This window comes from Perca flavescens, chromosome 1 (assembly GCF_004354835.1).
Source record: "Perca flavescens isolate YP-PL-M2 chromosome 1, PFLA_1.0, whole genome shotgun sequence".
Taxonomy (NCBI): Eukaryota; Metazoa; Chordata; class Actinopteri; order Perciformes; family Percidae; genus Perca; species Perca flavescens.
The window spans coordinates 33,284,314-33,305,138 of record NC_041331.1 but is presented as its reverse complement, the minus strand read 5'-3'; the positions used below and the strand labels follow the sequence as shown (position 1 = coordinate 33,305,138).

At 39.3% G+C, this 20,825-nt stretch overlaps 1 protein-coding gene across 1 annotated transcript in view; it reads right to left on the bottom strand.

Moving 5' to 3' along the window:
* Positions 1–20,825, bottom strand: part of hcn4 (hyperpolarization activated cyclic nucleotide-gated potassium channel 4) — a 79,936-nt gene that overhangs the window by 27,274 nt on the left and 31,837 nt on the right. The window contains exons 3-4 of the mRNA XM_028575708.1: positions 13,082–13,243; positions 6,591–6,809 (exon numbers count right to left, since the gene is read on the bottom strand). Of these exons, the coding sequence (XP_028431509.1) occupies positions 6,591–6,809; positions 13,082–13,243 (381 nt within the window). The remainder of the gene's footprint in view (positions 1–6,590; positions 6,810–13,081; positions 13,244–20,825) is intronic.

The window sequence follows — 20,825 nt, the reverse complement described above, 5'->3', positions numbered from 1 at the left end:
TACTCTTCATGCTATTTCATTTTACATATCCTTTTTCTCCCTTTCTTAGTTTTGATCACTCTTTACATGGCCATTATTTGTTTCCCATTCATACTTTTCTTGTTCTTTCTGTCACTCTACCCTTTTATCACACTATTCATTTTTTCCCTAATTCCCTTTTCTCTCATGCAGCTATCCAAGCAATTTTTTTACCAAATATAATATGAATGATTAATTTCCCAACCGAGATGTCAGCCACTTAATTGTACTTTCTAAACATTTATTTTTCTCCAATGTTATCTGTCTCCTACTCCATAACCTTGCATTGCATGGTCAAAAGGTATGGGTCATACAGTAAAGCTAACTGAAATCTTAAATATTTGTACCCAGAGAACATGGTTTACATTATACCTGCTTAACATCAGCATTTTAACACTGTCATTGTGATCTTAGCATTTAGCTAAAAGCACCTTTGTGCCTAGACACAGCCTAACAGAGCTGCTAGCATGGCTGGTGACTCTTGTTTTCATTGCATAAAGTCTGCAATAAAAGCTTCTTCAGTACGGCATAAATGCACTAAACGCTTATCTAGTGGCCTCGGGACACCTCTGAATTTACACCACTAGAATAATCACGCGTGGGAATGAATCAGCAATCCATCTGTAGGCTAACCAAGTCTGCTAAGTCACCTTCTTAATTGCTAAGGGGAGTAAGTATGTATCCTGTATTGATGATTTAGAGCTGGATTAATAGGGATGTAATTAGGCCATAGTTAGTTAAGAGAGTGTAATTGATTAATGGTCACTATAGTGCGTCATAGCCTACTTAAGCAAGGAAATTGCTTGCTCTTCTCAAACACCACTGCATATCTAATTAGATGCTTTACGAGGAATGATGATCTTGACGTGAACATTGCAGATGCTGCAGAAAGCATAAATTTACTGTGCTATTAAATATACAGTATATTGACATTGGTTGCACTTATTTGATTTTGGTTATACTATTATATTACTTCTGGGGCATGTGAACAGTCCTAGACTCAGCAGTAAAAATGTGGCAGACAGGGAGGAAAAGGGAATGTAACAGGGTTCAATGCCATCAGTCAGATCCAGACAAATGAGAATGACTCTTACTGTAAGGCAGAATCAGACTTAAGCACCTCAACATGTTGACAGTTGTGTCCTTCGGTTGAGTGTATGGGAAAATCACGATTTAACCTTTACAAGGCACTAAAATGTTATTGCTATTGTTGGAGGAACCCTACATCTTTTTTTTTTACTGACAACACAGACATCATGACTGAGTGAATATTTAGCCTAAATGAGGAAAACACTAACATTGGATGTTTGACTAGTTCCCTGACAGCATTAATCCATGTCTCTCGCTCTTGGAAAGAAAGGGACGACTCTATAAGTGCAAATATAGTCCTCTGATGACTATTTACTGTATTTCCAAAGGTCTTGATTGGGGGATTGAAGTGGGAAAACAAAAGATTTCTAGAGCCTCTTCACCCACAAATAATCAGCTTTGGGACTCTTATTAACTATTTCCCAAAGAGCCATGTTTAATTGCCATGTGTTAATTAAAGACTTAGAGTGGAGGGGCTGCAGCACCCCATTGCCATTTTCTTTCTAAAGCCATTTAGGACTGGCATGCTGGCATGCCACAACAAGCTACCAATATTCAAGTCCCTCCTGCACATCCCGGATTTCATCACTAACTACCAACTACAAACAGAACATCACTCAGTTATGACATGCTGAATTATGTTTAGAATATACCTTTGAAAAACTGAGAGGAGAAATGCTCAAAGGGATCAAAGAGCTTCTATAAAGTAAGTAAGACAACATGGATCACAAGTGACCTACAAATTAATGAGATTATCTCTTTTGTTTGGTGTGCCCATCCCCATCTCTGTATACATTTCCACTGTAGAGGGTCATAGTGACAGATGAGCAGCGGCTTACGGAGAGCTGGAGTGGCAGGCATACCCTGTATGCATAGTCACTTGTGCAGCCATCTTGTGGCCCCAATCTGGAGAGATGTAATTCTCTTTGTGTGATAAGGGTTCTCAACATGCCCAAGACAAGAGGGAGGAATCCTTGAGGGAATGTGGCAGATGCTTAACCCATTCCAGCTCACAATGTTTTAGACTGTAGTGAAGCAAAACTGCTCACTGCATAATACAGGAGTTCAATGTGGGGTAAAGAAACCCCAAATGATTATTGAATACTAATATTACTGGGGTGTTATAATACTACAGGAGTCTATACTACAGTAAAATACAAAAAAATGACAGTACTGTACTACATCCTCCTGTAAAAACAGTTACCGTATATAAAATGAAGGTTGGTACAGCAAACTATTGACGTAAAGAAAATTACAGAAACAAAAGCAAAGCAAATGACTGTTGTACCTCACAGCTCAAGTCTTCTGTTATATTTTACTAATAGATATCCAATGCTGAAACAATTTATAGAATAACCGTTTAGTTCATTTGACATTCGGCTAATTGTTTAAGTCATTTATCAAGCAACAAATGCCAAACAATAAATGCTTTCAGATTTTCAAATGATGGTATTGCTTCTTTTTCCTTTTAACATTGTAAATTGTCATTCGGACACAACAGTCAATGTGACTATTTCGTGTCGGGACATTTTTCACTATTTGCCCATTTTATTTATGATCTTTTAATTTGAAAAAGAATTGACAAAACAATCAATATTCAAAATCAAAATTTTCCATGTCAGAGTACCACTTAGTACAATTTATTTCAACTCAACTAGCAGGGAGGGAGTAAAGACTTCAAATAAACATACTTCAGCAGCGTGTGTCACTACTTGAAAGTGACTACTCTGCACCTCCAGGACATGGGTGTCACTGAGAAGAAAAGCTTACACCATGTCCAGCTCTCTCTCCAACCTCTCTCTTTTCCATTCAGATCTAAAATGGACCCAACCTAACCCATGCAGTCAGATACATCTGCAACAAATTGAGCTGCTAACAGGTAGAAAATGCACACACTTTAATATTCTGCACCCACAGGCTCTGTTTACACATAACCAAAGACTGGCATATATTTTTAGCAGAGTGACAATTAATCTAATGAAGCTATCGTTCTTCTCAGTGAGCCACACTTCAACAGCTAGTCTTTAGTGTGATTGTTGGGCTCTCTACTCTGTGTAACTGTTAACAGTCAGCCTGATTCCTATTTAAGAGCTATATTAAGTCTGCTTGCTAGCTTCTGACAGCCCGGGCATTTAACACATGGTGCCATATTGTATTAGAATTCTATTCAGAAAAGATTATACCGAGGCTTTGTGATGATAATTTTCACCATATTTGAGGGCAGAGCTTCTTTTCTTTATCTCCCTGCTTTCCTATTTCTCATCTGTAATCTTCTGAGATTCTTTCATAGACTGACTTTTCTTCATCACAGTCCCCCAGAGGGGTTTCACTCATTTGTTTACCATCTAAATGTAACCGTTACCTAGACATCACCTCTGCATGCCAACTGGACAGATGGCCTCGCATCTCGGCCCACACATACTCACATACTCTTTTTACAGCTCATTTACAGTGGATGAATGCAGAGCTTGTCACATCAAAACCAGCATGAGGCATTTTAATGTGGCAATGTTGCTGCACAGCTCAACATTTATCCGCTTTTTCAGTTCTTTCACTAACTGACAGAAGTCAGAATCAGAATCAGTACCTACTACTGTGACAGTAGTGGGTGTGAATTGTTCGGTGTCTTGCTGGCTTGGGTCAAATGCAATACATAACGAAACAATAATACAGCTAATAGCTAATGTTCATTTTTATTTATACTCCTATCCACATTTGAATGTTGTGATTACTGTGTAATAAGCACTAAATGCTTGCTCTTGGGGGAATTACTGGAATTGTTGGGTCTTTGTAAATTATAGTGTGGTCTAGACCTACTCTATCTGTAAAGTGTCTTGAGATAACTCTTGTTATGATTTGATACTATAAATAAATTGAATTGAATTGACTATCCAAACACATGCCAGTGATTTCTGGGGCTGCATAGTGTCTACATTGCAGATAAGTAAGTCACAATTCATGCTACTTCACAGACTGGGGGTGTATGCAAATCATTCAGTTTTTTAGTGCTGCTGACAGCGTCTTTGGAATATCAACATGGGCATATTTGGCTTCCGAACACAAAAAAACCCTCCAAACTTTAAACTACAGAGAGCCATTTTAGCTTGCCAACAGAAAAGAAACTGGTGGCTTTTTCAGCATTTACTAAAGAGTCAAAATGTCTAATTATTCATATTTCACAGTCTGTAATCTGCAACATGAGCGATGCATGTGTTGAGTCAGCACGCCAAATGAAGTATTAACAGTGTCCTCTAAACACCGCAATGTTGTTTTGGAACCATGGTGGTGGGACCAAGATGAAAAATACATTTTATGGCAGAGCTTTACTAATGATAGTTAAAAGTGTTTTTTTTCCTCTTTATTTTTTATGACATAATAAAAACACAAACAACCACTTTGTGCAACCCTGTATCATATACTATCTTACAAATACACGCTGTTTTTTGATGAGAATTAAAGCTTCTCGGTGTCCTTGTACTTTGAGTACCCACTCTGAGACTGAGCTTGTGAGTTCAATAACACTCATAAAAGTGCCCTAACAGGAGAGCACAGATTAATATAAATGCATATACTACTATTTAAAGTACCCACCATACATTATGCAAATAAAGAGATTTATTTTCTTTGAACAGGTTTTCTATTTGATATTTCAAAGCAATTGACTTGATGCAGAGTGCCTTGATACCAAATGTGTGCCATATCCCTGTTCTTTTTTAAATATATTTGCATCATATCATCATGTATTTTACAATTACCTAATTTCTGTTTTATTGCCATTCTTACATTGTGCATGGTTTATTAAAGGCCTATTAGCAGTAAGCCCACCTGCAAAGTACAAATGCCCTTCCATCACATCTTAGCCTGGTTGATTTAAGAGATGTGACTCTTTAAGATTGTAACACATAGCCGCCGCACCGTACTTCAAATGAGACAGCATAGAATCACTCAGTCTGACAGACAGGTGTGTATAATAACTTGGTGTATGATGGCTCCTGTGGTGGTGAGTGTCTCAGTTAGCAGATTTCTCTCCAGGCTGAGTCCCAGCAGACAGGAACAGCTGTCCCTGTCATGGCAGCCCAATGGCCATCTGAAAGCAGCCACCTGTGTTCTCAAAACTCCAGGGATTGACCAATGGATTGTCCACTTCTTGAGTGCGTGGATTATGGTATTAGTCTAACACGGAAAAGCAGAGTGAAATCTCTGGGAAGCAGATCCCATTGTCACACAACCGTTGCGAGGCCCGATGACAAAAAGGTTTATGTCTTTGAAGGAACTGTCTTATCGGGGGGTAATAGTACAGTGGAGTAGAAATAACTACTATCTGGCTCCCACAGCCAGATGAGCGGTGACCCAGAGAGTGCCTTATCACTGAGGCATATGGAAAGATAAATGAGAGAATTTGCTCTCTTAAAAATTAATTGCAGTGTGTAGTAATAACCTTTCTGAAGACAGGCACCGTGGGAAGCTGTGGAAGCACAGGGGAGCCTTTTTACCTGGCTGGGGGATTCTTAAGGGGCCTTAGGGGATGATCCCAGAAACAGCAGCAAATGGCTTTGGTACCACATGCTGACTGGTGCTGAAACAGGCCAGCTGTTCAATCTATTTGGCAGGAAGATATCTCTAAAGCAGGGCAGCAGACGAGTGGAGAGTGCTGAGCGGGGAGATGGTTTGCTCCCCTTTCATTAAACAGCTACTCAGTCCTGCAGCATTAGTCATGTACCTACACGCATGTTTTACTTTTTACATTTTTCAACTCTGGTGAGAATCTGGCGGAAAAATAGTCTCTTTGTTACTCACCCCAAGATAAGTCAGGTGTTATTTTATCCAGTGCCCTTTTTCTTCTTTACAACACACACCCATTACGTCAGCTAATCTGTTCCTCTGCTTGTCAGCCTGGTTCTTCTACTCTGCCCTTTTTCACTCTCCCACTTTAATTCAGGTGGGGTCTCTGGAGCCTCTGCCTCCATTCCCTGCAGGTCATTCTCTCCCGTCTCCTCCTCGCCACAGACAGTGGGCAATGTGGCAGCCTCGCAGCTCAGCTCATTATAGCCCACGCCCGGCCCACAGAGGGCATGGCCTTCACAGCCAGCTGTCAGGGCTTTCCTTTCCCTGAACCGGGGAGGCTGGGGTTCCTGTCTCTGTGCGGATAGTTCCGCCGCAAAAACCCATTCAGCCAAAGAAAAAAAGTCGGCAACCATGCATCTCCAAGTGCCTTCTTCCTTCCAGAATTTGGTTAAGAGGACTCTGATGATGATTGTTTTCCCTTTTTGAGAAGAGTTATGATGGAACTGCAACATCTAGATGTGATTGTGGGTTTAGTGGCTGCAAAAACATTAAGGGAATTCAATTTTGGGGTGAACTGCTGCATTAAACAACAAAATAACACCAAGCCTTAAAGTGAAGAAGAGCCTTACCACCACTGTCCTCTCGAAACAAAAAAATCAAAGCAACACAGCAGTCAGCAACAAGTCATCTTCACTCACCTTCTCCTGGTACTGCCGTCGAGATGAGTCCAGGGATTGGATTAGCGCGGTGGCGTGGCCCACAAACATGGCGTAGCAGGTAGCGCCCACAATCATGCTGAGGATGGTCAGCCACACGTCTGTCATGCCCACCGGGGGGTACATGCCATACCCAATACACAGCATGTGGCTCATAGCTTTGAAAAGTGCGTAGGAGTACTGCTGTCCCCATGTGTCATTCTGGATGAAACAGAGGAGATGGGGTTAGTCAGGGTGAGTATACTGGAACACTTTATCGTTCTATCTTGTTCTCTCTCTCTCTCTCTCTCTCTCTCTCTCTCTCTCTCTCTCTATCTCTCATATGGATGTTGATGGCACATTAAAGGTCAATGAGCACCCTGACAGCTCACACAAATACAGGCACACATCCAATTACTTAAGACAAAACTAATGGCAGACGTCCACTTCAGACAGCCTGGGTTCAATACAGAGCAGCTGGCAGGGCAACATTTTTTTTTCAATATGCAAACATTTTGAACAAGCAGACATTTGGGCAAGAGCCTAAAACAGAGCCCTGAGAATGGGCGGATGGCGCATGAGACACTAGAGGCTTGCATGACGGAAAGTAGGTCAGCTATTTAGAAAATTTCTCTGTGAGTTTTCTCATTTGTAGATAAATTGCCCCTTTTCCTTTAGATCCCGGTGGTAGTTCATGGCAAATCAATATCAACTCTCTCCTGGGGGTGACATGTCCAAATTGCTTTCAAACTCATTTCCACAGCGGTAAAAGCAGAGAGAGATAGCAATTTTATTAGTGCCCTCCTGAAAAGGTAAGGAGCGATGACCCAGCAAGATCATGGGACAGCTACTGTAAAAGAAGACAACAAATGTCTACTAATGATTCTAATCAGGACCAAACCAACCGTGACTGAGTCAATACTAACTCTTTGTCTAGCAGGTAATGTGAGCAAAAACATGGGGAGTTTTCCATCACAGAGGTGCCTGCCCTTGAGGCTTGAATTAATTCAGAAAGATATATTTGTTGTTCTGTCACATTGAGAGCCATTTTTCTACGTAATGCAATTAATTAGACAGTGTTTACTGTGTGAAACAAAACAAACTCCATTTTGATGTTAATGAGAGGCTACAGCCCTCACACGGGATTTTAAACTAAGTACATTATAAGTGTTTCTCCTGACATCTCAGGGCCTCTGCACTCCTAGAAGCAAAGGGCTGTTTGTGGGTGCAGAAATCTGAGGAGGCAGGCAGCCAATGCAACCTCTGTAGAAGTTTTAGAAACACGACTCTGAGCTGTTAACACGAGGAGTAGAAAACGCCTAAATATAATCCAGTCAGAACTGCATGAAATCACCTTGTGACAAGGCATTTGGCATATAAGCCCATATTCCAGAGCAGCTGAGATGGAGGTATTCAAGAAAATAGATAAGAAAACTGGATTTTTAGGTTTTAATGGAAGTAAAAGTAGGTATTTTTTTTTTCTCTCATATTGCTCTGCAGGACTGCCTTTCTTTGTTGTGACTTCGTGTATCATACAGTATTATTTCTGCATATGTAATGTATTTAAAGTTCACATGGCATATGCTTTTCAGAATGAAACAAATATTGCTTTCACTGCTGCAGTAAAATACATCAAATCCAATCTTAATCCATGCACACTGTTCTGTACTGTACTGTACCTTAATGACGAGCCACAGTTAACACGATGTTGCCTGACAGTTCAGCCTTATGTAACTTCAAATATAATCCCTTTGCAATGTGGCTTTATGCATATTGAACTGGTAGTAAAATGCATGATTAATGGTGGTAAAGGGAATATAAATTTAAAAAGAATGGAAGAGGAAATGGTCACGGTTTGGATGTCACCACATGCAACATAGAAGTCTATATTTTGTTTTAATCCATATTAATCCAGATAACTGAAAGACAAAGAGGTAAAGTGGAAGGTTTGATCCCCAGTACTGACGCTGTCTTTGAGTGTGTGTATCTCTGCACGGACAGGTATGGCAAACGAGCTAAAATTAGCTAATATGTGAAACATCTCAAGGGACAGTGGTTTGCAACATCTGTCGTTTCTGATGATTAAATATAACAAGTGAGCATGTCAGGGAGTTAGTGAAGCATGATGAACCAAATGCATCATACCTTGAGCGATGTAACTACTCATGTGACATCTGTTCTGGCACGGAGAGCTGAACATACAGCTGACTCGAAGCTGGTTTATGTATAACTCAAAGTAGGCTACCTTGAATCTGTTGTTTTGTTGCCACAGTTTAATCTGTTGTCTTTCTTTTAATAAATGTAGTATTCTGTCATGTGACTTTAATTATTAATAATTACTTCAAAAAGTCATTTTAGCCTGTATTATAAGTATTAAATTTGAATGAATATGACGTTGTGTATTTTTCAACAAAGAGTATTGTGACAGAGAATGGCTGTGATCACTGGATGGGAACTAAAGAGCTGCATGCACTAAATTAAAGAGGAAAACCTGCTTGGTTTGAAATGTCACCAATAAACTAATACAATGCAGGAAGCTTTTATTCTATCTCAAACATTGCTATATTGGCACATACATAGACATGTATATTGAAAAGCTGTCAATAAGGGGACTACAAGTAGCACTACTAAAGCAACTACAAGGAGTTTTTAACAGGTTATGAAACATTCTAAATTTGTATATAGTTATTCTTAAAGCCTGTCCCCGGGTTCAGTTCCCTGCGAAATCAGATGCAGGGTCAGTGACAAATAAGGGTTGGGCAGATGAAAAAATGAAAAAACTTTGAAAAAGATTTTTTGAAGGCATCCTTGAGTTTCGTTAAAATGTATATTTTGTGTTATTGTACATTTTATTTCATTTGAAATAGGATTTTCACCATTTTTTTTAACAAAGGTAGGACCAAATGGACCTAAAATGTCAAGTGGTGTAACCACAAAGGAATGATTAATATTTAATATTTCATCCACTACATTGTTTGTGAGTGCACTCATACAAATATAACTATTACCTATTTCCAAATTTCAGCCAAAAATAGATTTGATTAGGATTACTTCTAAATTTAAATTATATTTGTTATTGCAATATCAAGTGGTAGACATGCTGGAAACATTTGTTTTCTAAATAATCTTGGACAAATTGTGTAAAAAGTCTTAAAATTGTGTTTCTACAGTGGAGTAGAGTATTACATTTTATCAAACATAAATTGACCTGCACATTATCATTTTTTCAAGAAAAATACTGGTTACCCCATTTGACACAAACCAGTTACACCACCTGACGTGATGCTTGTAAGTGACACTAAACTACTGAACTTGGCATTTAATTTCATTTCAATGACAAATATTTAAATATATTATAACTCATTAGATTAAATTAAACAACTAACATCTTAACAAATTGTGTGTGAACAGTATTTGTGTGTGAGAAAGAGGTAGATAGATGAAAGAGAGAGGGAGAAGCAAGTCTGTTTAGGGTTGTGCATGCCCTTTAACATGTTTACAGGTAAAGAGCTCATATTATGCTTTTTGGGATGTCATAGGTGTACAAAGTGAAAAAGCCCAAAGTCCACCCCAAAGGGACTTACCATCTCCAACAGAAAACACTGTTCACAAATTGCTCCAAACAGCTCTATTGTAGTCCAGCCTTTACTTCAGAGACAGACGTGGTCACTTTGTAACACACGTTATAATGCTCACCTAGATGCTAGCATGGCACGCCCTCATACTCTGCTTCTGACTGGCTAGTAGTCCTTACCTAGCTACTGCGCATGTGCGACTCCCAACAAAGATGGAATAGAAGTGAGATCTCATTCTGTAGCTAAAACAGAGAGCTAAACACACAGGGTGAAAATAGGAGCTGCAGCAATGTGCAGTACAATAAAAATATGGTGTTTTTTGAAAATTAAACCATGTTAAACTATTCTGGTACAACCTCTAAATGCAATTATTAACCTGAAAATGAGCATAATATGACCTCTTTAACTTATTCTGGTGCATTTATCGGAATTCAATTTGATAAACTGCATTTTTTCAATGGCATTTTTAATATTTAAGTAACATTTTATACTTAAATAATCCTTGAATTTTTTAGGTATTTTAAAGTTGCTGTTCTTGTAACACATTAGAGGTCACAGTTCAACTGCCTCATTCTGTGTTATTAAATTGTTAAGAAAGTATTGTAAAATTGCAATGGAATGATATGGAAATTTTAATTTAAGGGTAAAACTTTTTTTAAACACTAAGGCCTTGCACTATAATGACTTAGCCTAGCCAAGCTATATAAGCTATCTTAATTAAGTGTTGGATAAATTACCACCACTTTTAAAAAATTCAAACAAAAAACACATACAAATAGTTCTGAATAGTATTAAGTTCATATAACCTCTTGGACCAGTAACTGAACTAGTTATATTTGAAAAGATTGGCCAAAAATTGAGAGGCTTGTAATAGGAGTCAAATGGTGTAACCGGTTACACCATTTGACATTTCAATGTAAAATCAAATTAGTCAGGCATTATAATGGACACATATATCAGCATATGGCCTTGGTGTAAATAATCAAAACACTGTTTTTACACTAAATACAAATATTTATTCAACATAATTTTTTTCTATGTTTTACTTGGGTCATACCATTTGACATGTGAACCAAAGAACTGAACTTAACCTAAAAATGTCTTATTAACTTATATTTATCAGAGAGTTATTAACCTTGTGATGCAGCAGTTATGCTGATCAGGGGTCCTTTTCTCTGATGTAACTTCCTGTCATGTGGTCTTATTGCTGATTTTAACAAAATGGCACCTTAAATGGTGGTTACACCACTTGACATTTCAGGAAGCTAGCATGACTGACAGGATTCCCTAAATTATTAAAATAAATATCAGCATCATTTTAAAATATATTGGAAATATGTATAATAACCTTTAATTTACGTTAATGCCCAAGTAGTTAATGGGATCTTTTATTAAGAAATTTGACCTTTTTAAGCAAGATAAAAATTTTGGTACAAAGTTTTGACGGTTACACCACTTAGACATTTTTGCCATTAATCGCCAATTATTCTCTTAAAATTAATTAAAACCAAACTCTTTAAAATATGGCCTCTAAAAAAGTAGGTATTAATGTAATTTGTTTGTCTTTTTTTTAAATTAAATGTATTTAAATTTAATTTAACCTTATAGACACAAAAAAATGTGCGTCACGTCATTGACCCTGCAACGATTTACAGCGTCTTAGAGCTTATGTTTACATTTTCCTTGGCAAAGTTTCACAGTGAGTAGTATGTTAGCCAGTTAAAAGGAAGCAGGAGGAGATTTTTCTTTTGAGAATTTTATTTTTGACCTTATATTTTGTGGTTATGGCTCATACTGGGGCAGGATCAGCAAAAACAAAAAAAACTGACCAAAGAACAATAAAAAGCTTAAAGGGACAGTGATGGGCAAAAACACGAGTCAACCATGTTTATCTTAACCGATTCAAAACGTATCCTGAATTGGCACTATTCCTCCGAGACAGGTATATAATAAGTATATTTTTATGTATGAAATACATTGCATCATCTTTATGACACGGGGCAATGGTGCTCATGGAAACACTACCGCTTTTGTCCCCAGGGGCCGCCAAAATCGACGCAAAATGAAAGTTCCTTTAAGGGTTAAACATATATTTTTGGTATGTTGTACTGAAAAGACAGCCATTCGCTGATGACAGATCAATCCCTCTTGAGGGCTCCACCACAAAACCTGTCAATAACTCTGATTCCTTTGGAGCTACACCCATGCTCATTTAGCACGAGAGCCATCAGCTGCGGGTGATTCAGAGTCACACATCAGGTGTGACACAGTCCGCCTCCGTAAGCAAATAAAAGATAACTCTATTATGAATCCGGCTTTAACAGAGACTCTACTCCAGCAGCTGTTTTAACAATACAGCTAAATTAAAGCACAGCATGAGTGCTCACTGGAAACTGTCAATATTCAACCAATATTGAATGAGGGCCATCTGTCCTCCTTAGAAAACCAATGTTCCCTGTGCCGCCTCAGTGTCTCTCTCCATTCAAAATATGGACAGACTTCGGCGCCTGGTTAGCTCACCTGGTAGAGCGGGCGCCCATATATAGAGATTTACTCCTTGACACAGTGGCCGAGGGATCGACTCCAAGCTGCGGCCCTGTACTGCATGTCTTTCCCCCTCTCTCTCCCCTTTCAAGTCTAAGCTGTACTATGCAAATAAAGGCCATAAAAACAGAGAAAATGGACAGATTTCGGGAGCTCCAAATAAATTATAAATAATCAGCAAATTGAATACATGTGGGCAAACACAGGAGATAAATAGATTTGATTTAGGGCTTATAATGACAGATATGTGAGGCAATCTTTCCCAGGATACTAAAGGGTTTTAGTACAGTAATTACTGAAGCTGACGGATGAGATAAGACAGGGCATAATCTGATTCAAACAGGCAGGAGGTCTCAGTGCAGGAGAAGCACTTACCACCATCTTATTTTTGGATACCCAGCAGTCAGCGGGGAAGTCCTGCAGCATGGGCACCAGGAACTGCAGGCAGCCATCCCAGTGACACAGCAGCAGCATCATGCCGATCAGGTTGACTATCCTCACCATGGCGCTGGCTAGGTCATAGGTCATGTGGAAGATCTAAGGGGTGGGAGAGAGAAAGGAACCAGGAAACGGGTTAGGGTAGGATGATTCAACACGCTGGAATCTCTCTTGATTACAAAGAACACACCTAAATGTCTTAATGGGGGATTTTCCGCCTCCATAAGCAGTTCAACGACTTCTGGGTCAATGCTTTGATCGCATCATGCACAATGTTTGCAGTTTATTAGACAACAATGTACTTAGCCTGTAAAACACCACAGATGTTTACATAGCACACAGCTGAGTAGGTGGATGCAGATGTTGCTGAGCGGTCCACTGGGGATGGTCCGCAGACTGGGACCAGAGCTTTATCTCCCCTGCTGCTGAATCGCTCTTATCATCAGCCACTCAGCCACGCACAATAATGGCACAAGGGTAGAGGTGGCTGTGCTCCTTGGGTGAGAGCATTCACAGGCTGGGTTTGTTAATATAAATATATAAATATATACTCATACGGCGCTCCAGGACTTCTGGGCTTGTGTAGATTTTAATGGCCTCAACCATTCAAAGCCTCTTAATCCCATTGAAGACCGCGGTGTGCACTGCTAACTGCTCCACTCCTTATTAAAATCCACTCAGCGCCTTTTAAGGGCACGTGACTGAGAGGGGATATTCCATCTTCACTTTGTTGCTCAGCGGTAGGTAATGATGAAGAGGAAGATGAAGACATCAACACATTTGTCACCCAAAGTTTAATCACAGCACTTATTGCTAAAGCACTGGCCTTGTTTATTTTTCTGTTTCCATCTGAATGCATACAAATGTGAGTACGCATCTGTGTATTTTTTTGTGTGTGCGTGTTAAGAAGGAGGCTGGCAGGGATCAGTGTGGTGTTTGTCGGGGATAGTGTGGGTGCTGCTGCACCATCAAATCACATCAATTTAGCTCCGTCAACTGGCCAGCATGAAGCCAGAGGTATTATCCGGGAAAATGTGCCGTGCGAGGAGGGGAGCCAGGCTCTCTCAGAGTGGATGGAGACATCCCCTCTCAAGCACTCCCTGTCTGTCCACACAAACAAACAAACACACACACACACACACACACACACTGAAACACAACGTGTCTCTCTACCACTCTGTCCCTTTGCTTCTTTCTTTGGGCTCTTGTTCAAAATGTTTAGCCTTCGGCACTTTTACATCACCTAAGCTGAATCATTCACTCAGCTGCACCTTTTCTCGCTCAACCCAACAAATCCCTTAATTTTCTACACTTTTGCTCACAGCTGCACGGCAAATGTTTTTATTTATTATTTATTATAGTCTTTTCTTCAACAAGGTGATAAATATGTTATGCTATCTATATTATCTGATATCAAAGTTCTTGCTGGAGCCAGAATGGCATTACATAACATTAAAGTGTTAATTCACTCTATGGCGAATGAATAAATCATGACATACCCCTTTCCATGTCCCACACTGAGCCTGATATATATTTCATTTGTGAAATGGCAAATTCAGACAGGAAAGGGAAGCTTTATAAAAACACAGACTGCTTTTAAATCTATAAAAAACATGCTAAGCAGGATGTGAATTCAAATACAGCAATTCCTGGGATATTAAGGATTGACAAAGATATAAAGCCTACAAGCGCACAGTGTATTGTTTACATTTTAAATGTTTTTAAAATTTGTCATTTGAGATTCTGGCATAATTACCATTGCAATATAACATTTACCCTCAAGCTCTCTGCCAGAAGAAGCTGCATATTTTGTTGATGTAAAAGCAGGATATTTAGGTGGAGATGTAAAATGTCAAATGTCATAACGTATTTGTTTGTTTTTTCTCCAATTTGTTTGGTCTGATAAAGGACACAAATTTGGGGGCAGCGTGGCTCAGGAGTAGAACGTTTTGCTATCAATCACAATGTTGATGGTTAGATACCCGGCTCCTCCTGCCTGAAGTGTCCTAGAGCAAGGCACTAAACCCTAATTTGCTTTCGATGGGCAGGCAAGCGCCTTGCATGGCACACATGTGTGGGAGTGTGTGTGAAGGAGAGGCAAATTGTGAAATGCTTTATCTGGAAAGGTAGAAAATTACTTTATAAATGCAGTCCATTTAACAGTGCACACATCAAAATTAGCTTACTTGTCATTGGGAAGCACTATACAGCGTGTGAAAACAATACAATTTCAAGCTTTTTAAAAACTGAGAAAATAACCCTGATGATGTCATAGTTATGTCATCAGGGTTATCTTACCTACATGGAGACATTTTTTACAGAAAGCTTGTTTTGCAAACTATAGGCACTTGGGAGTTTGATAGATGTGGGCGTTTACCAGACAGATGAAAGCCTCTATCAAGTTGCATTATGGAAAATGTAGGATGTAGTTTATTTTTGGAGCGCCAAAAATCTAAAAGTCAGGATACTCAGCACCTGCTGCATTAATTCTTTTAAAAATAAGTCTCTTTTGAGTCCCCCAAACTTATGGATTTACAATACTAAATTGCTGGAGCAGCCCTTTATGAACTATGAAAAAAAACATTCATTTTGAGCTTGATAAACATGTGTTACCTCTATCATTTAAAATGGTGCATAGCACTGGCTCATTTTGGGAAATTACTCTTCTGATGGAGCATGGAATGATCTACTGTCTTTGGTGTGTCTTTGGCCCTGTCAATATACTGAATACTATTGTATACTCTCTACAGTGTCAGTATATTTCTGAAGCAGGACAAAATTAATTTAAATATCTCATAGCACAGCCTGAATGACTCTGTTTAACAATAACTCCTGCTACATGTATATCTTCAACATAAAACTGCCATATTCCTACTGTAAATGTGCCCTCGAAAGACCTCTGGCACCTCTCCACTGTGTGGAGAATAAAGCCTATGAGAAGTGTCACGAGTAATACCATGCAAATCTCCAGTTTGTAACCAAAAATGTACTGTAACTGGAGGACGGTGATTCCCCTATCTCTCTTCACAGCTGTAATCACTTCAAATAAACCCATGCCAAGCAGAAACAGACTTTGCAGTTACAGAAAAATTGTTTCCAAGATGGGTTCTGTTAGAAGGTTGTTAAAGGATGATTATTCTGAGGTAAAGAAATGAGTTCTCTGTATGTCTTCTTCCTTTTATTTCTGTCGCCTCTTGTAAAATTAAAAAATAGCCACATACAGCAGGACGTCTGTGCTCTGTGTAATTTCACATGTACTGTGCTTTAAAAATACAGACATACAGTATTTAACACAAATGCACCAATGTGAATTCACGCACCGTTTGCATGTTCACGACACGGTGTGTTACATGGAGGAGCATGGATGGCTGACCACTTTCTTTTAATTGATAGGAACACAGAGTGAGCCTGGCAGTATTAGCATCAGCACAAACAAGAGAGCTTTGATTGATGAGGGCACAGAGTCGAAACACAACAGCTTGTTGTTACTTTCACTACACTCATTAGGCCTTTCCATATGAGAGGCCATGCTCATATCTGCTTGCCTTTTTTAGATCAAAAACATGGGTCACATCATATAACCTATAGGAAGTCAATTTCAGTTTCATAAATGCAACTAATGAAATAGCAGTTACATAGTTGTAAGCACTTTGAGATGGAGGCTGTATTTTATAAACGGTAATTGTGTGGGAAAAGCCACTTTAACCACAGTTAATGTTACGAGGCAAAATAAATTCAAATGGAAAGGAAACACTGAAAATAAAACTACTCCTATTAATTCACTGCTGCTAGAAATAACATCATTACTAAACTCTCTTACCCTGCTGACTACCATTGCTGTCTACTACTACTACTAGTACTACTACTACTACTGCTGCTACATATACCGGTATCCATAATGTACAAAGTTTTACATATAATTGCAAAAAACTGTGTCGAAAAATTGATTTTTTTCTATACTATGTACAGTATATGGGAGAGATACACCAAAGATATTCACAGCGTTTCACAGACAAATAAAACTAGAAAATAAAGACCAATAAACGTGACAGGGGTCAAAAACAGGGTTACGCACTAAAGTCCTAAACCAATCTGTATCCTTGTGAGCCAGCGATCAGGCCCACACAGGCACAGAGTGGGTGAAGGCAGCTGCCGAGTCATCGCAAACAGATGGAGTGAGAAGAGCATGATCCAGGTGAGAGAATAGATGCATATGTCCCTTGGTGCTGATGGTAGCTGCCCAGACACATTTGATGTAGCACTATACCGAGGCATCTGGTGTTTGCTGCTCACCCTGCTAATGATGATGAATGTTTGGGCATGATGGCGACCAGACACATAAGAAAAAGCAAAATTCTTCACTCATATTGTTTTGCCTGACACCATTTTGCTAACTGAACCTCAACACATGTCCAGTCTACCATAAATCTCCACCCCAAGCCCCTTTGCTTTTGAGATATACTGGTATGCACAAGTGATGTCCTTAATTATTAAAGTTGTTAGGTTTAATTTGTTTCGCATTATTCATGTACAGATTAAGTTCAATTGTACAAGCTACATTTCTGCAGCAGTTCTTTTTATTTTTATAATTAGCTACACTAAATATTTTATTTATAATTTGTTCGCAATTTACTCTGCACATTACTCTGCTTTTTGCACTTCTGGTTAGATGCTAGACTGCATTCCATTGTTTCAGAAATCGGTTGTCTCCAAACATCATGATCAGAACAATAATTCATATTTGTGTTTAATGCACAAATACATTAATCATGTAATTATAGACACAGTGGAGCTCGGTGTGTTGATTCATTATCATCTGCTTGTACTACAAAGACATGGTTTTAAATATGAATGGGAAAGCATGTGCCGAATGTTACTGATCAGTTTAAAACACATATGCAACAGAAATATAACAGTGGCTAAGTTTGAGCTTCATACTGAATGCACATTTCAACTTCTCAGTTTACATAACACAAATAAAAGATTTCTGATGGATACGCTGGATATTTTAATGTCATTCGTCTTTTCTCTAGAAATAGTGCTAATTTAATTGCATGTATTGTTTTTCCAAGATATTGTGTTAATTCCCACATGCTGCATCTTCCTGCTTTTGAGCGAGGCATGATTTCCCTTTGATGAGTAATTAGGTGTATCATCTAAATAAATCCACGCATGTCTCAGTGTTATTTTTAATCATCCCACATCATGGCAGATTCTGGGAGCAGGCTGTGGGCAGGGGTTAGATTTCTCACTATAAATGTCTCGACCAAAATGTCATGCTCATGCATGCTGTCCTGGTGGATGAAGCACATGTGGAGAATGAGAAGTAGGACTGGGAGTGGACCACTGGGAACACCCTTCCATCATCTGTCTAAACAAGCATGGAGGGCTTGGATCACAAAAAAACACTTTCACTATGCTACCTACTAAGATGCGCTATTGGGTTTGTGCAGGATTACACATTTTTTGTGTAATAGTTTTTTAAACAAATCCACTGTGGGTATTGATATCACACAAGACTCATTCAGAATGTTGAGGACCTGTCACTGTTGCTGGCAAGCTTCATTGTGCACTCAATAATAGCCCATTAAATCTATTCTTCCTGCCTTTCTTATCTCTGAAAGACCAGTCCTTGGCCAAGGAAATGGGTCAGTGAGTGGGGGGGCTGATTAGCTGATTTACCTTATTTAAATATTTTTGTAAAGATTTACCGGGTGGAAATGAAAGGCGCCTCACTCCTTCTCTAGACCCACGGGGCAGCCACATGGCTGACTTCTATCAAAGCACCTGAACATTTTAATAACGTATCGCTTTGTTTCTATTATTATCTATTATTTAGCAGGATGACTAATCTCATCCAAGTCACTGGTTTGTCAACAGGAGACAACTCCAATGAGGAGAATATCCGGCCACAGTCCTATTTTTATCCCGATGAAAAGTGACAAGAGGAAGCTGACAAGAGGGGAGACAGGAAGGATGCCATAACGTCAGTCTGCTGTGTGTGTGTGTGTGTGTGTGTGTGTGTGTGTGTGTGTGTGTGTGTGTGTGTGTGTGTGTGTGAGAGATGGATATCTGCAGACCATGTTGAATGTCATTGTGCATGACAGTGTTATCACTGGCATATAGCCACCAGCACCAAAACCTCCTTGTTTATAAACAACATGCTGTCAATATGGCGGTTGTAAAAGGAGAACTTTAATCTGGAGTGTTTGGAGAGGAAATGGAAGCAATCAGCTAATTTATGACAGCTGTGACAAAAAGGACTTAGATTGGGATTCATGAGCTGGTGGGGGATCGGGGCATCATGCTTCAGTTATGCAAAACAGCACTGATGGTGTTATTGGTGTTCGGATTGGAGTCTTTGAGGAGGTGAAGATGATATGATTGCAGTTGCAGACATTATTTTACTTGCTGAAACGTCCTAGGAGCATTTTGTGCTTTGTATTCAAATTCACATTTTGTCCCTCCCCAGACCGTGAGGATGTTAATAAGTTGTGAAAACACACTGGTAGACAGTTATCCGTGGACAAGCCTTTTACTGCTCCGACTGTAGCTGCTGAAGATACTGTAGCTATACTAAAATCCACTCTTTTGTGAATCCCCGATGGAGCAGTTTGGGGGTCAAGCATCACGCTTAAGGACACTTCAAGGCTTCAGGCTACTAGCACACTATGCCCTTTTAAGGACATGCAATTATAGTCCATGTCAACAAAGCCAGGAAAAGCATGCATACTCTCAACATGCAGGAAAACACGCTCGACATACGGCACATATATTACAATGAATGGACTGGTATATTGATTGCAATGCACTTAATGATTGAAATAATGGTTCGGAGTAATTTCACCCTAGGGTCCTTTGCACCATGACCTCGAGCCAAAAACCCCCCCAGAAGCTTTTTTCACCTGGGTCGAACATTGGGAGAGTTAGCGTAGAGTAGCGTTATCAGCTGAATAGCTTATTAGCACAGGGGCTAATGGACCCACGTTTGTATCTCGTAAATGACCCCACTAATAATGCCCGAAATGATACCAAACTTCTACACTAGTACAAATAGGTTATGCACTCATAAAACGATGGATTGGAAAGTTTGTAAGTACACCAGAAGTTTAAGAACACTTGCCTGCTCTCTTCTGCTCTCTGTTGCTGCAGCTGCTGCTGCTGCTGCTACCTGCAGTTAGACGAGTGCTTAGGGCCGTCTACAAATTACTACACTGAAAAGAGATACAACAAAAATATTTATTAATTTAATGATTAAATAAGGTAATGTCTCCAAACTTACCTCAGTTATTACTTGTCTCCTGCTAGTTATACTACAGCACTTAGTTAAAAAAAAAAAGTTAAATTAAAAAATATTTTTGTTGCATCTCTTTTCGTGTTGTAATTTGTAGACGGCCCTAAGCACTCGTCTTACAGCAGCAACAACAACAGCAGAGAGCAGAAGAGAGCAGGCAAGTATTATTTACATAAACTTCTGGTGTACTTGCAAACTTTCCAATCCATCGTTTTATGAGGGCATAACCTATTTGTACTACAGTAGACGTTTGGTATCATTTCGGGCATTATTAGTGGGGTCATTTACCAGATACAAACGTGGGTCCATTAGCCCCTGCGCTAATAAGCTATTCAGCTGATAACGCTACTCTACGCTAACTCTCCCAATGTTAGACCCAGGTGAAAA